Source organism: Rhincodon typus, chromosome 42 (assembly GCF_021869965.1).
Source record: "Rhincodon typus isolate 14 chromosome 42, sRhiTyp1.1, whole genome shotgun sequence".
Lineage (NCBI taxonomy): Eukaryota > Metazoa > Chordata > Chondrichthyes > Orectolobiformes > Rhincodontidae > Rhincodon > Rhincodon typus.
The window spans coordinates 5,494,707-5,508,972 of NC_063373.1; the positions used below are offsets into that span (position 1 = coordinate 5,494,707).

At 45.5% G+C, this 14,266-nt stretch overlaps 1 protein-coding gene across 1 annotated transcript in view; it reads left to right on the plus strand.

Annotated features, from left to right (window-relative positions):
* Positions 1 to 4,587: 4,587 nt before the first annotated feature.
* LOC109924460 (zinc finger protein 850-like) overlaps positions 4,588 to 14,266 on the plus strand; it is a 59,234-nt gene continuing 49,555 nt past the window's right edge. Inside the window, exons 1-2 of the mRNA XM_048619094.1 lie at positions 4,588 to 4,687; positions 6,234 to 7,197. Coding sequence (XP_048475051.1) covers positions 6,612 to 7,197 — 586 coding nt within the window. The 5' untranslated portion in view covers positions 4,588 to 4,687; positions 6,234 to 6,611. The remainder of the gene's footprint in view (positions 4,688 to 6,233; positions 7,198 to 14,266) is intronic.

Here is a 14,266-nt window from a genome sequence, read left to right on the forward strand (position 1 = left end):
AGTGCATTGGAATACTCACACTCAGGGTTTGAGTGTATGTGTGTGTTAGTGCTTTTCCAGTCATATTGATGATTCAAACCATTTCCTATGCACAGAGCAGGCAAATGTTGCCCCTTTCCTGATGATAAGCAGATTCAAGTGAATCTGTCAGATGTTGACTTGATATATGGTCTTAATTTCGCAACTGCTGAAACTCCCTATCCAATATCCTGTAACAGAAGTTTCTGTGGACAACCACCTTGGAGGAGGACACTCAATAGTCCCTCCAAATTGACAGATCTGGATTCACCACAGTATGTCTGCAGACTGGCGTCAAGCAAGTCTGTGTCACAACGACATGCATCAAGTTCCTGGGAGTGACGGTCACCAACAATCTGTCCTGGATCACCCGCATCGATGTGATGGTCAAAAAAGCACAGCAACGCCTCTACTACCTCAGGAGGCTAAGGAAATTTGGCATGTCCATAAGGACTCTCACCAACATTTATAGAGGAACTACAGAAAGCATTCCATCTGGATGCATCACACTATGGTTTGGCAATTGCTCTTCCGAAGACCGCAAGAAACTACAGAGAATTGTGAACACAGCCCAGTCCATCACACAAGCTAACTTCCCATCTATACTTCTCGTTGCCTTGGGGAAGGCAGACAACATCATCAAAGACTCCTCCCACCCTCGCTATAATCTCTTCCAACCTCTTCCATCAGACAGAAGATACAAAAGCTTAAACACACGTGCCGACACATTATTCCCCGCTGTTATTGGACTTCTGAAAGCACCTCCCAAATTTCAAATCTAATGCTGATCTTGTTTTTTATGCATGTTCTTTGCAAGAGAACTTTCTACTCCTCGCCCTGTTCTATCACCCTCCGATCATTGTATGGTGTGATCTGTCTGCATTGCACACGAAACAAAACTTTTCACTGTACCTAGGTACACGTGTAAATGATAAATCAAATCAAATGCATTTTCCCAGATTCCTTTCTTCAACATTCCCTTACCCTTGAGTCACCATGGAGCTTCCTGCTCGTGAGGAGCTAATCCATGGCATGAGTTCAACATCTATCACCTCGAGCCCAGAACCAAGATCACTCCAGTCTCTCTCATCAAGCTGCAGTCTGCAGACACACTTGTACATGCGTAGACATGCAGAGGCTGGACTCCAATCCATTGCTGATGTATGAACGATATGACAGCACAGGTCAAACATCCAGAAGGGAGAGGGTGTGCCACAGGGATCGGTGCTAGGTCGACTGCTTTTAGTCATTTATAAATGATTTGGATGTGAACATAGGAGGTACAGTTAGCAGGTTTGCACATGACACCAAAACTGGAGTTGTGGAAGAAAGTCATCCTCGATCCCGAGGAATTGCTCAAGTACAGGATTTTACAAAAGGCATAATTTTAAGTACAGGATGAGCATTCAGAACAGATGAAGCTTACCTCACAGTACAATGGGACTCTGATCAGATGTGCCGAAGAGTGGCAGATGGGGTTTAATTTAGATAAATGTGAGCTGCTGCATTTTGGAAAGGCAAACCAGGGCAGGGCTTACACACTTAATGGTAGGGTCGTGGGAATGTTGCTGAACAAAGAGACCTTGGAATGCAGGTTCAAACTTCCTTAGAAGTGGAGTTGCAGGTAGACAGGATAGTGAAGAAGGCGTTTGTAATACTTGTCTTTATTGGTCAGTGCATTGAGTACAGGAGTTGGGAGGTCATGTTGCGGCTGTACAGGACATTGGTTAGGCCACTTTTGGATACTGCGTTCAATTCTGGTCTCCCTGCTATAGGAAGGGTGTTGTGAAACTTGAAGGGGTTCAGAAAAGATTTACAAGGGCGTTGCCAGGGTTGCAGGGTTTCAGGTATAGGGAAAGGCTAAACAGGCTGGGGCTATTTTCCCTGGAGGCTGAGGGGTGACCTTACAGAGGTTTATAAAAGGGCATGAAAAGGGTGAATAGACAAGGTCTTTTCCCTGGGGTGGGGGAATACAAAACTAGAGGTCATAGGTTTAAGGTGAGTAGGGAAAGATGTAAAAAAGACCTAAGGGCAACTTTTTCATACAGAGGGTGGTGCATATATGGAATGAGCTGCAAGAGGGAGTGGTGGAGGCTGGTACAATCTGGATGGGTATATGAATAGGAAGGGTTTAGAGGGATATGGGCCAAATGCTGACAAATGGGACTAGATTTATTTAGGATATCTGGTCGGCATGGACAAGTTGGACTGAAGGGTCTGTTTCTGTGCTGTACATCTCTATGACTCTACAAAATAAAACAAAGAATTGCAGATGCTGGAGATCTGGAACTAAAGCAGAAATTGCTCAAGAAACTCAGAAGGTCCAGTAGCATTAGGGGAAGAAAGTTAAATTAATGTTTCAAGTCCGGTGACTCTTCATCAGAATTCAAAATGTCAACTCTGCTTTTTTTTTTCCCCCACAGGTGCTGCCAGACCTCTTGAATATCGCCAGCAAGTTCTGTTTTTGTTTCAGAACACAAAGTCCCTCTTTGCAATCTTCTCCCATGATACAACACTGCCTGGGCCCTCTGCACCATTATCAAGATCGATGACAAACCACTGCAAAATGTTGATCAATTTTCATACCTTGGGATAGAGTAAGGACAGATATTGATGATAAAATTACGCATCAACAGCTACACAAAATATCTTTGTATTAATATTTTGTTCACCTTATTTGTGGTCATCCTCTGGCAAAACCATCCTATTAATTGTGAAAATCAAGAAAAGACAAATAAAAGTGGAAAACTGAGGGAGCAAAGTATGTCAATGTGTTTAAGAGAGTGACCTGGGCCAACTGTTCCACAATCGCACCTTTCTGGATTTGCTTCCTTCCCCTTCAGTTCCTGCCAGTCAATAATTTAAATCCAGAATGGGAATAGGAAGTATTATGTTCACAGATTAAGGAGGGTAATACGCAACAGTCAAACTGTACCTGACAGTCAGCACTGTCAAGGAAGGATATTTAAGGAAGAGTCAGGAGGATTCTCAGATGAATTAACCTTCCTCAAGAAGATGGAAGTAGGTTATAGTTTTACAGTGAAAAGTATTTTCATACCATCCAGAATACTCTGTTCTGAACGCTCATCCTGTACTTAAATCATGCAGTTTGTAAAATCCCATCTTGAGCAATTTCTCAGGGTCGAGGATGACTTTCTTCCATACTGGTTTTGTGGGTCCCAAGGAATGAAATAGTTCAATACTGGATCTACAAACCTTGCCACTGGTGCGGCAGATGATATTTTCTGAAGCGGGTGGGTGGGATGCTTGAGTTTTCAGATGCTTCATTCATTCTTTACACTTCTTCTCCATCTGGGCCTCTTGGAGATTCTCAAAACGTTTGGCTTCTTGGCAGATGCTACTTAGAATCATAGAGCTGAACAGCATTGAAACAGACCCTTCAGTCTAACTCATCCACGCCAACCAGATATCCTAAATTAATCTAGTCCCATTTGCCAGTATTTGGCCCATATCCCTCTAAACCCTTCTTATTCATGTACCCATGCAGATGCCCTTTAAATGCTGTAATCATAACAGCTTCCACCACTTCTTCTCGCAACTCATTCCATATGCTTACCATCCTCTGAGTGAAAAAGTTATGCCTCAGGTCCCTTTTAAATCTTTCCCCACTCACCTTAAACCTATGCCCTCTAATTTTGGATTCCCTTACCCTGGGGAAGAGACCTTGGCTATTCACCCTATCCATGTCCCTCATGATTTTATAAACCTCTATAAGGTCACCCCTCAGCCTCCGACACTCCAGGGAAAATAGCACCCAGCCTATTCAGCCTCTCCCACTAACTCAAACCTGCCAACCCTGGCAACATCCTCTTAAGTCTTTTCTGATTCCTTTCGAGTTTCACAACATCCTTCCTGTAGGAAGAAGACTCAATATACCAAAAGTGGTCAAACCAATGTCCTGTACATCTGCAACTTGACCTCCCAGCTCCTGTACTCAATACATGACCAATAAAGGCAAGCATACCAAATGCCTTCTTCACTATCCTTTGATACAGGTAGGACACTTGAACTGTGGCACCTATTTCACCAGTAGATCTGCAGGGTTTTGGAAAGGTATCACTGACAAAAACCTAATTCTAATTCTGATGATATTTCTCTCTGCTGTGCATCGCCCATGTCTCCAATGAATTCAGGATCTCAGGTAGCAGTGATGTCCTGTAGACCATGAGTTTGGTATTAAATTAGAGTTAATTGTCTTCAAACAATATGTCGGCCCAAGACTGCAGTAGTACACGTGCGAGGGCACATGTTCAGAGGGTGGAGATCTGCGCATGTGCAGGGAGCGGGGTGGGACAGATCTCTCTCTGCGATTGGCTGGAGGTTTGGAACGTTCCAGGGCAGCCTCCTTTCCTATTCGTCGACGGTTCGGAACGTCACGGGGTCTACGTTCCACCTTGCCCACGTGGGGCGCGCTGGGCCCAAAACGACACAATTGTGGAGAACTAACCAATGGAGAGAGCTGGAGGACCAGAAGCGGGGTGGTCCTCCTGCCAATCAGAGCTCCCCTTTTTTGAATGCGGAAGTTGGGCTAATAATCTTCTGAAAGTGGTCCATTCCTGCCCAGCAAGGTTGCTGCCGCCGCCCATCTCTCTCTGAACGAAGATTGAGCTTCACCCCAGACTGAAGCTTTCTCCTCTCTGCAACATCTGTGAGCAAAATATTGTCTTTTTCTCTCCTTTGCAGTTTCTTTTCCCATTCTGGGGTTAAATTGCTGACTTGCAGGAACTGTAGAGAGAGGAAGTGCATCTAAGGGAGGCCGCAGTCTCTGGAAAGGCTGACTCAGGCCATTCTCTTAAAGACGTTGATATCCTTTGCTGTCTGTCTCTCAGCTTCACGCATTTATTTGTCTTTACTTAATCTTCACAATTAAAGGGGTGGCTCCTCTGGAAGATAGCTGCAGTTTAAGTAGGCAGAATGTGTGACAGACATTTGTGTAGCTTGAAGAACCCCTACAGTGCAGATACAGGCCATTCAGCTCATCAAGTTGGCACCAACCCTCTGAAAACCATCCCAACCAGACCCTTCCCTATAACCCTGCATTTCCCATGGTTAACCCACCTAGCCTGCACATCCCTGGACACTATGGACTATTTAGCATGGCCAATCCACCTAGAATGCACATCTTTGGACTGTAGGAGTAAACCCATGGAGACACAGGGGACAATGTGCAAACTCCACACAGACGGTCGCCAAATGGTTGAGTCGAACCGGGTCCCTGGCATCGTGAGGCAGCAGTGCTGACCCAGTTGTTAGATGGTACATATGCAATAAATTATTTATGGCCGTCAATTTCATTTCTGACCTTGTACTGTAATAAGGTAGTTGTGTTTATATATTTCCAGTCACGGTCACTATACATCAGGAATCCAGTCAGCAGTTTGAGATCATGCTGACACCGTGAAGCAATCTATTTTGTCCCATTCCCTCCTCCATATCACTGTGGCTCAGCAAGTCAATTTCCTTGCCATTGGAAGTCATTGATTCTCTGCTTACCCCTTCCTCAGAGATGCTAATTTCCTGACTACAAGCACTCGATGCTGAAATAAAGTTCTCCCTCGCATCCCTTTTCCCCTAACCATCTCCATATCTCTTAATAGTGGTAAACATACAGTGATGTAGATGGAGATATTTAGGCCAACAGACTGCAGGAAGGCCTGTGTGTCCTCGACAGAAAGCAGTGAACATGATCTGTCAGTACCTTCAAAAGAATAGGTAGCGCATTTTTCTTCCATTCACGGGATGAGGGCGTCACTGGCTAGGCCAACATTTATTGTCCATCCCTAATTGCCCAGAGGACAGTCAAGAGTCAACCACATTGCTGTGGGTCTGGAGTCACATGTAGGCCAGAACAGGTAAGGGTGGTAGTTTCCTTCCCTAAAGGAAATTAGTCAACCAGGTGGGTTTTTCCTGACAATCAACATCATTAGATCTTAATTCCAGATTTTATTTTTAAATTGATTTCAAATTCCACCATGTGCCATGGTGGGATTTGAATCTGAGTCCCCAGAACATTACCTGGGTCTCTGGATTTATATGTCTAGTGTTAATACCTGTACGCTATAGATACAGCAGAGTGCATACGGAGGTTCACAGTATTTGCACAGAGAGGGAAAAAACATCCATAGAACCTAGAACTGTCTATTCTGAAATTCTATTCTGTACTGACACGATGACTTCTGTAACTCCTTTCACAGGATGTTAGAAGTGGAGGAGATGGAAATCTCAATGCAACCATGATGTGAAGATCTTTCAGAGTCACTAAATTAACCGGAATTTGACTGCTATTAACCGGAATTTGACTGCTATTAACCATAGATGGAATAATATTCATCTGTTCTTGTCTGCTTCAGAACGTTTTAAACATCAGTGTGACTGCAAAAACATGGAAGCACACCAGAGAGAGCGCGTGTTCCAGTGAACTGATTGTGGAAACAGCTTCAACCAGTCACAGGGCCTGAAAAAGCATTGCACCATTCTGTGTGGGTAAAGACTGTACACGTTTGTGCATGTGTACGTGAGAGAAAGGCTTCAGTTGATTGTTGAAGCTACAGGCACACGAGAACATCCTCAATATGGAGAAGCCATGGAACTGCGAGGACTGTGGGAAGGGATTCCATTCGCTGTCAACGCTGGAATTTCATCGGCGCGGTCACACCAGGGAGAAGCCGTTCACCTGTTCGGAATGCGGGGAGAGATTTCCTGACTCGGCCTCCCTGCGCAAACACCAGCGCGCTGCCACCGGAGAGAGGCCGTTCACCTGCTCGGAGTGCGGGAAGAAATTCCGTGAGTACTTCACCCTAGTGAGACACCAGCGAGCTCATGCTAGGGAGGACCCATCCGCCTGCTTGGAGTGCGGGAAGGTATTCGCTCAGTTAGCCAGCCTGCGCGCACACCAGCGGATTCACAACGGGGAGAGGCCATTTAGCTGCTCCGATTGTGGCAAGGAGTTCAGCCAGTCCTCGAACCTGCTGAGACACCAGCGAATCCACACAGGAGAGAGGCCGTTCAGATGCTCCAAATGTGGGAAGCGGTTCAGAGATTCGTCTGCCCTGCAGAAACACCAGCGGGTTCACACTGGGGAGAGGCCTTTCATCTGTTCCGAGTGTGGAAAAGGATTCACTCAGTCATCCAGTCTGTGGAAGCATAAGAAAGTTCACAAATGATTGCAGGACTTGGATCTGCTGTTACTCAGCACCTTTCAGACTCTCAATCTCTGCCAGCTGGAAGAATAAGGACAGCAGAGGAATGAGAGCTTGCAATGTCATGCGCCTTCCTGACTTAGAACCAGGCTTTCACAGTCGCTGGGTCAAAATCCTGGAAATTGGCTCCCCACCAGCACCATTTGGGTGTCCCTACAGTGCATGGGTCGGAGCGGTTCCAGAAGGCAGCTCACCACCACCTTCGCAAGGGCGATTAGGGACGGGCCATAAATGCTGGCCTAGACATTGACACCCATGTGGCATGCATGATTTTAAAAATGAGGGAAATTCACACCCAGGACTGAGTCACGTTCATTTGGTCGGTGGGTGAAGTGGGAGAGTCTTTCTCCTGGACTGGCCGCTCTCACCCACTTTGCTTCCAGTGGAGCTGATGCTGTTTGAGCCTGGGTTTGCATATTCCCATGGAAATGATCCACAGAAGTTGAGGCAGCGGGCAGCGCGGTGACTCAGCGGTTAGCACCACTGCCTCACGGCGCTAGGGACCCGGGTTCGGTCCCACCCTCGGGCGACAGTCTGTGTGAAGTTTTCACATTCTTCTCCTGCCCCCCCCCCCCCCACCCCTGTGTCTGCGTGGCTTTCCTCCGGATGTCCCAGTTTCCTCCCATGATCCAAAGATGTGCAGGCTATGGTGGATTGGAATGGTCCTGTAATATCCAGGGATGTGCAGGCTAGGTGGGTTAGCCATGGGGAATGCAGGCTTACAGGGATAGGGCAAGTGGGTGGATCACTCTTTGGAGGGTTGGTGTGGACTCGATGGGCCAAATGGCCTGCTTCCACAGTATACGGATTGTATACAGTTATTTTACCCACGACAGGTAACTCAAAAAGGAAATCTATTTGCCGCAGTTTCTTTGAGTCTGCAACAGAGGACCAGCCCAGTCAGCTCAACTGACTCTGAGTATCTATATTCCACTGTGCCCTCTTCATCTGCCCTGATCAGCATGTCCTTCTCTACTTCTTTCTGCCTCCTGTGTGTATCCAGCTTCCACTTCAATATATTCCTGCTGCTCAACTCAACCACTCGCTGTGGGAGCGACTTTCACATCCTTACCACTCGCTCGCTAAAGAATCAGAGAGTCATATAGCATGGGAACAGACCCTTCAGTCCAACCAATCCATGCTGACCATAATCCAACACTTAGCTAGTCCCACCTGCCTGCTCCTGGTCCATATCCTTCCAAACTTTTCCCATTCGTGTACTTATCCAAATGTTTTTTAAACGTTGTAACTGTACCCGCATCCACCACTTCCTCAGGAAGTTCATTCCACACACGAACCACTCTCTGTGTAAAAAAAAAAAAAAAAATTTTGACCCTCATGACATTCTTAATTCTCTCTCCTTAAAAAATACCCCCATCCTAAGGAAAAAGACACCCACCATTAACCTTTATATATACCCCTCATGATTTTAAAAAACTCCATAAGGTCATCCCCCAGCCTCCTACGCTCCAGTGGAAAAAAGTCACAGACTATTCAGCCTTTCTTTATAACTCAAACCTTCCATACCTGGCAACATCCTGGTAAATCTCTTCTGAACCCTCTCCAACTTAACAATAATCTATCGATAACAAGGTGACCAGAACTGGACACAGTACTCCAGAAGAGGCCTCAGCAACGTCGTGTACAACCTCAACATGACAACCCAATCCCTATACACAAAGCAATGAAGGCAAGTATGCTAAACACCTTCTTAACCACCCTACTATATGTGATGTAAATTTCAAAGAATTATGTCCCTGAACCCCTAGGTCTCTGTTCTACAATGCTGCCTGAGGCCCTACTTTTAACTGTATAAGTCGTGCCCTTGTTTGTTTTACCAAAATGGAATACTTCACATTTATCCAAATTAAACACCACCTTGCCACTCCTCAGTCCATTGACCCAGTTGATCAAGATCTCTTTGTCATCTCAGTTAACGTTCTTCATTGTCCAGTATACCACCGACCTTGGTGTCATCTGCAAACTTAGTAACCATGCTTTCTGTATTCTCAACTAAATCATTTGTATAAGTGACAAATGAAAGTGGACCTAGCACTGATCCCTGTGGAATATTGCTGGTCACCGGCCTCCAGTCGAAAAACAACCCTTCACCACCATCTTCTGTCTCCTGCCATTAAGCCAATTGATTATCCAATTGGCAAGCTCACCCTGAATTCCATGTGATCTAACTTTACTAATTCGTCTACCGTGCCGAACCTTGTCAAAGGCTTTACTGAACTAAACCATGTCTACTGCTCTGTCCTCATCAATCTTCTTGGTTATTTCCTCCAAAAAAGTCAATCAAGTTTGTGAGACTCGATTTCCCTCGCACAACATCATGCCGACTCCCCCTAATCATTCCTTGCCTCTCCAACTGCGTATAAATCCTATCTTTCAGAATCACTTCCAACAACGTACCCACCGCTAATGTCCGGTTCAGAGGTCTGTGGCTCCCAGGTTTCTCCTTACAAACCTTCTTAAACAAAGACATGACATGAAACATACCTCTTTGAGAAATAGACCTCAGAAGTATCATGATAGAATTAAGCACACTGCTTGTGTTCAAAAAGCGAGTAAAATTATTGTAACATGGATAACACTGTGCTTTGGGACTATTAAAGACTTGGCAGAAGTAATACTCTGCAAGAACTGTCCACAAGTTGGACAAGGGTAAAGAGACTATAAGGTATGGGAGCAGACGTAGGCTGATCAGCCCATCAAGTCTGATCATCCTCAACGCCCACTTCCCTGCCTTTTCCCCATAACCCTCAATTCCCTTCCTCTCAGTAAGCATTGAACATACTCCATGACCCAGCCTCGACAGCCCTCTGTTGTAAAGAATTCCAGAGGTTCACTCAGCTAGGAGAGAAAATCCTCCTCCTTTCTGTCTTAAATGTGTGACCCCATATTCTTAGATGATGCCCCTCTGGTCCTAGACTTTCCCACAAGGGGAAACAATCTCTCTGCATCTCCCCTGTCAAACCCCCCTCAGAATCTTGTCTGTTTCAATTAAGTCTCATCTCATTTGTCTAAACTCCAATGAGTACAGGCTGGACCTACTCAACCTCAAAAGACAGTCTCTCCATGCCCAATTAATTTTGTGAACATTCTCTGGACTGTCTCCAATGCCAGGATATTTTTACTTGGATACGTGGCCCGAAACGGTTCACAGCACTCCAGCTGATGTCTTAACTCATGCCTGATGTATCGTTTGAACAAAAACACACCTCCTTTAATACTCCATACTTTTATAAGAAGGGACTGGAGAATCTTTGGCATTAATTTAAATATCCAAACCTTTTTATTTGACCATGCGTGGTTTGTTGCTAGTTTGGATTGCAAGTATCTCCCCTTCCCTGAATCCCCTGGAGATGGTGGAGGAGATGCTTTCTTCAACTGCATAGGGACAGCCACGTTTCTGTTCGGAAAGGAGTCGCATGATTTTGACCCGGTGAAATTCAGGGGACAGGGATCTGGTTCCATATGAAGATGGTAAGTTGTCCCCATTTACCTGCTGCCCTTGTCCTTCTGGGTGGTAGCGGAGGTGGATTTGCAATGTGCCATTGAAGCAGCCTTGGTGAGTCACACGCATTGTAGACGCGACGGCTTGGTGCATCAGTGGTGAAGAGACTCAATGTGGACAAACATGGATGGGACGCTATTCCAGTGGTCTACCTTATCCTGGATCGTGTCAAGCCTTCTGTTGCTTCTTGGAGATACAGCCCTCCAAATGTGCACCAATAAAACCCTTGCTTGTCCCTTGTGGATGGAAGGTAGAACTGTACAGCACAGGAACGGGCCATTTTGCCCACGATGTTGTGCCGAACATGACACCAAATTCAACGAATTCTCCCTGCCTGCCCTTGGTCCATATCCCTCCACCCCATGTATATTCATGTGCTTATCTAAAAGCCCCTTAAACATCCCTGTCATATCCGGATGGTGGACAGGCTTTCAAAAGTCAGGAGCCTTGTTACTTGCTGCAGGATTCTTAGCTTCTGACCTCCTCTTGTATGTAAGCCACTGCATTTTTGGCTAGTTCAGTTTCTGGAGAATGGTAACCCCCACTCACCATGTTCATAATGACAATATTAAAAATGATAATGTCATTGGACCATTAAGCAGTGATCTTGTTGCCAGTGGTCATCGCCTGGCATTTGTGTGTCATGATATCGTCCATATCTTGCTGCTATTTGGACACGGACTGCTTCAGTATCTGAGGAGTTGCGAACGGTGCTGAACATTGTGCAATCATCGGTGAACGTTCCCAGTTCTGACCTTATGATGAAGGAGCTGAAGATGGTGGGGCTGAGGACGCTACCGTGAGGAACTCCTGCAGAGATGTCCTGGAGCTGAGATGACTGACCTCCAACAACCACAACCATCTTCCTTTATGTTAAAGAAGCCTCTAACCAGAGGAGATTTGACCTACTGATTCTTATTTACTCTAATTTTGCCACTTGATGCCAGACTCAGTTGAATGTGGCCTTTATGTCAGTCGGTCTCAACTCAGCTCTGGAATTCAGCTCTTTTGTCCATGTTTGAACCAAGACTGTAATAACAAAATAAGAATCCTGGGCGAAAACTATTTTTCAGAGTTTCCTATTAATTAGCAAACAATAAATACTATGACTGGCTGTGTGTTTATCAGTAATTTTATTGTTCCTGTTGTGGGACCTTGACGAGATGGGCCGACGTGTAGCAGATGGAGTTTAATTTTGATGAATGTGAGGTGCTGCATTTTGGAAAGGCAAATCAGGGCAGGACTTATACACTTAATGGTAGGGTCCTGGGGAGTGTGGCCGAACAAAGAGAGCGTGGGATACAGGTTCATAATTCCTTTAAAGTGGATTTGCAGGTAGGCAGCATAGAGAAGAAGATGTTTGGTACACTTACTTTTATTGGTCAATGCATTAAGTACAGGAGTTGGAAGGTCATGTTGCAGCTGTACAGGCCACTTTGGAGCCACTTTTGGAATCCTGCATTCAATTCTGGTCTCCCTGCTTTAGGAAAGATGTTAAACTTGAAAGGGTTCAGAACAGATTTACAAGGATGTTGCTGGGTTTGGAGTGTTTGAGCTATAGGGAGAGGCTAAATAGGCTGGGGTTATTTTGCCTGGAGCGTTGGAGACTGCAAGGTGAACGTTTATAAAATCATGAGGAGCATGGTTAGGGTGAATAGCTAAGGTAGGGGAATCCAAAAGTAGAGGGTATGAGTTTAAGGTGACAGGGGAAAGATTTAAAAGGGACCTAAGGGGTAACTTTTTCATGCAGAGGGTGATGTGTGTATGGAATGAGCTGCAGACAAAGTGGTGGAGGCTGGTACAATTACAACATTTAAAAGGCATCTGGATGCGTACATGAATTGGAAGGATTCAGAGGAATAAGGGCCAAATGCTGGCAAATGGGACTGGATTAATTTAGGATATCTGCTTGGCATGGACAAGTTGGACCAAAGGGTCTGTTTCTGTGCTGAACAGCTCTATGGTTACTCTCTGGGTTTTGATGGTTGGCAGATGACAAGATGGAAATTGTGGTTTGCTCCCTCGTTCGCAGAATGTTTTATTGATCTGAAAGTTGGAAAGGGTGCCAAACCTCAGCAGAAATCCAGCGGAGCTGAGAACAGACAAATTGGCTTGTGGGAGATGGGAGATAAACAGTTCCCAGATGACAGAGAAAACACGAGCAGCCTTGAGTCCTCAATAAAGTCAGGGTGTCAAAACACCATGTTTTCACTGGGAATACTAACTCCGTGTCCTAGGGATGGAGTGAGGGAGGCCAGTTGTCTCAGAGTTTGTCTTGACCTGGGCAGGATCAGATCTTTTCTGAACCCCCTCCAATTTGTTGATATCCTTCCCATAACAGGCTGACCAGAACTGCTACACAAAAACTGTCATTGGTTAGTTAAATGTATACCAGTTCTGCTCACCCTGTTATAGGAAGGTTATCAATAAATTGGAGAGGGTTCAGAAAAGATTTACCAAACTCTTGTTGGGACTGGAGGGTTTGAGTTGTAAGGAGAGGCTGGGACCTTTTTCACTGGAGCGTAGGAGGTTGAGAGGTGAACTTATAGAGGTTTATAAAATCATGCAGGGGCATGGTCAGGGTGAATAGCCAAGGTCTTTTCCTGCGGGTGACTCATGGAGTTCAAAACTAAGGGGCATATTTTTAAGGTCAGAGGAGAAAGATTTAAAAGGGACCCGAGGGGCAAACTTTTCACACAGAGGCTGGTTGCTATGTGGAATGAACTGCCAGGGGACGTGGCAGATGCAGGTACAGTTACAACATTTAAAAGACATTTGTATGGGTACGTGGTTTATCGGGATATGGGCCAAATGCAGGCAAGTGGGACTAGTTTAGTTCAGGATTATGGTCAGCATGGACGAGTTGGACTGAAGGGTCTGTTTCCGTGCTGTATGACTGTAAATGATAACACGGCAATGATTGGGTTCAGTCAGCCTCCATCTATCCTTTACGATGCATACAGCATGGAAACAGAGCCTTCGGTCCAAGCTGTTCACGCTGACCAGATTAAACTAGTTCGACTTGCCTGCATTTGGCCCATATTCCTTTAAAACTTTCCCATCCACGTACCCTGTCAATTCCCCAATCTTCAGACAATTGTCAAGGTTTTTAGAGATTGCACTGACTGGTATCGTGGCTCCTGGGACAGACGTGGGAATTGTCCTTCTCTCCAGAGTGCAATGGTGACACTGCCATGTTTCAATTAAATTGGAGAGGGCTCAAAAGATTTACCAGGACATTGTTGGGACTGGACGGTCGCTTAGACATCAGCACGTGTCAGGCCTTAGTTACGCTGCCTCAAACAGAAACACCGTCACCAATATAGGTATTTAGTCCTGATCATTTCAGAGCTTGGAAAAAGGGTTAATTGACTCGCCATTTGCAAACATCCCCTTGCTTCCGACCTCCACCCACATGGACTTTACATTTTACGATCCTGGATCATTTCTTGCTGTTGTACGCATTCCATCTTGTGCCAACAAAGCTACCCCACCGCCCTTTCCT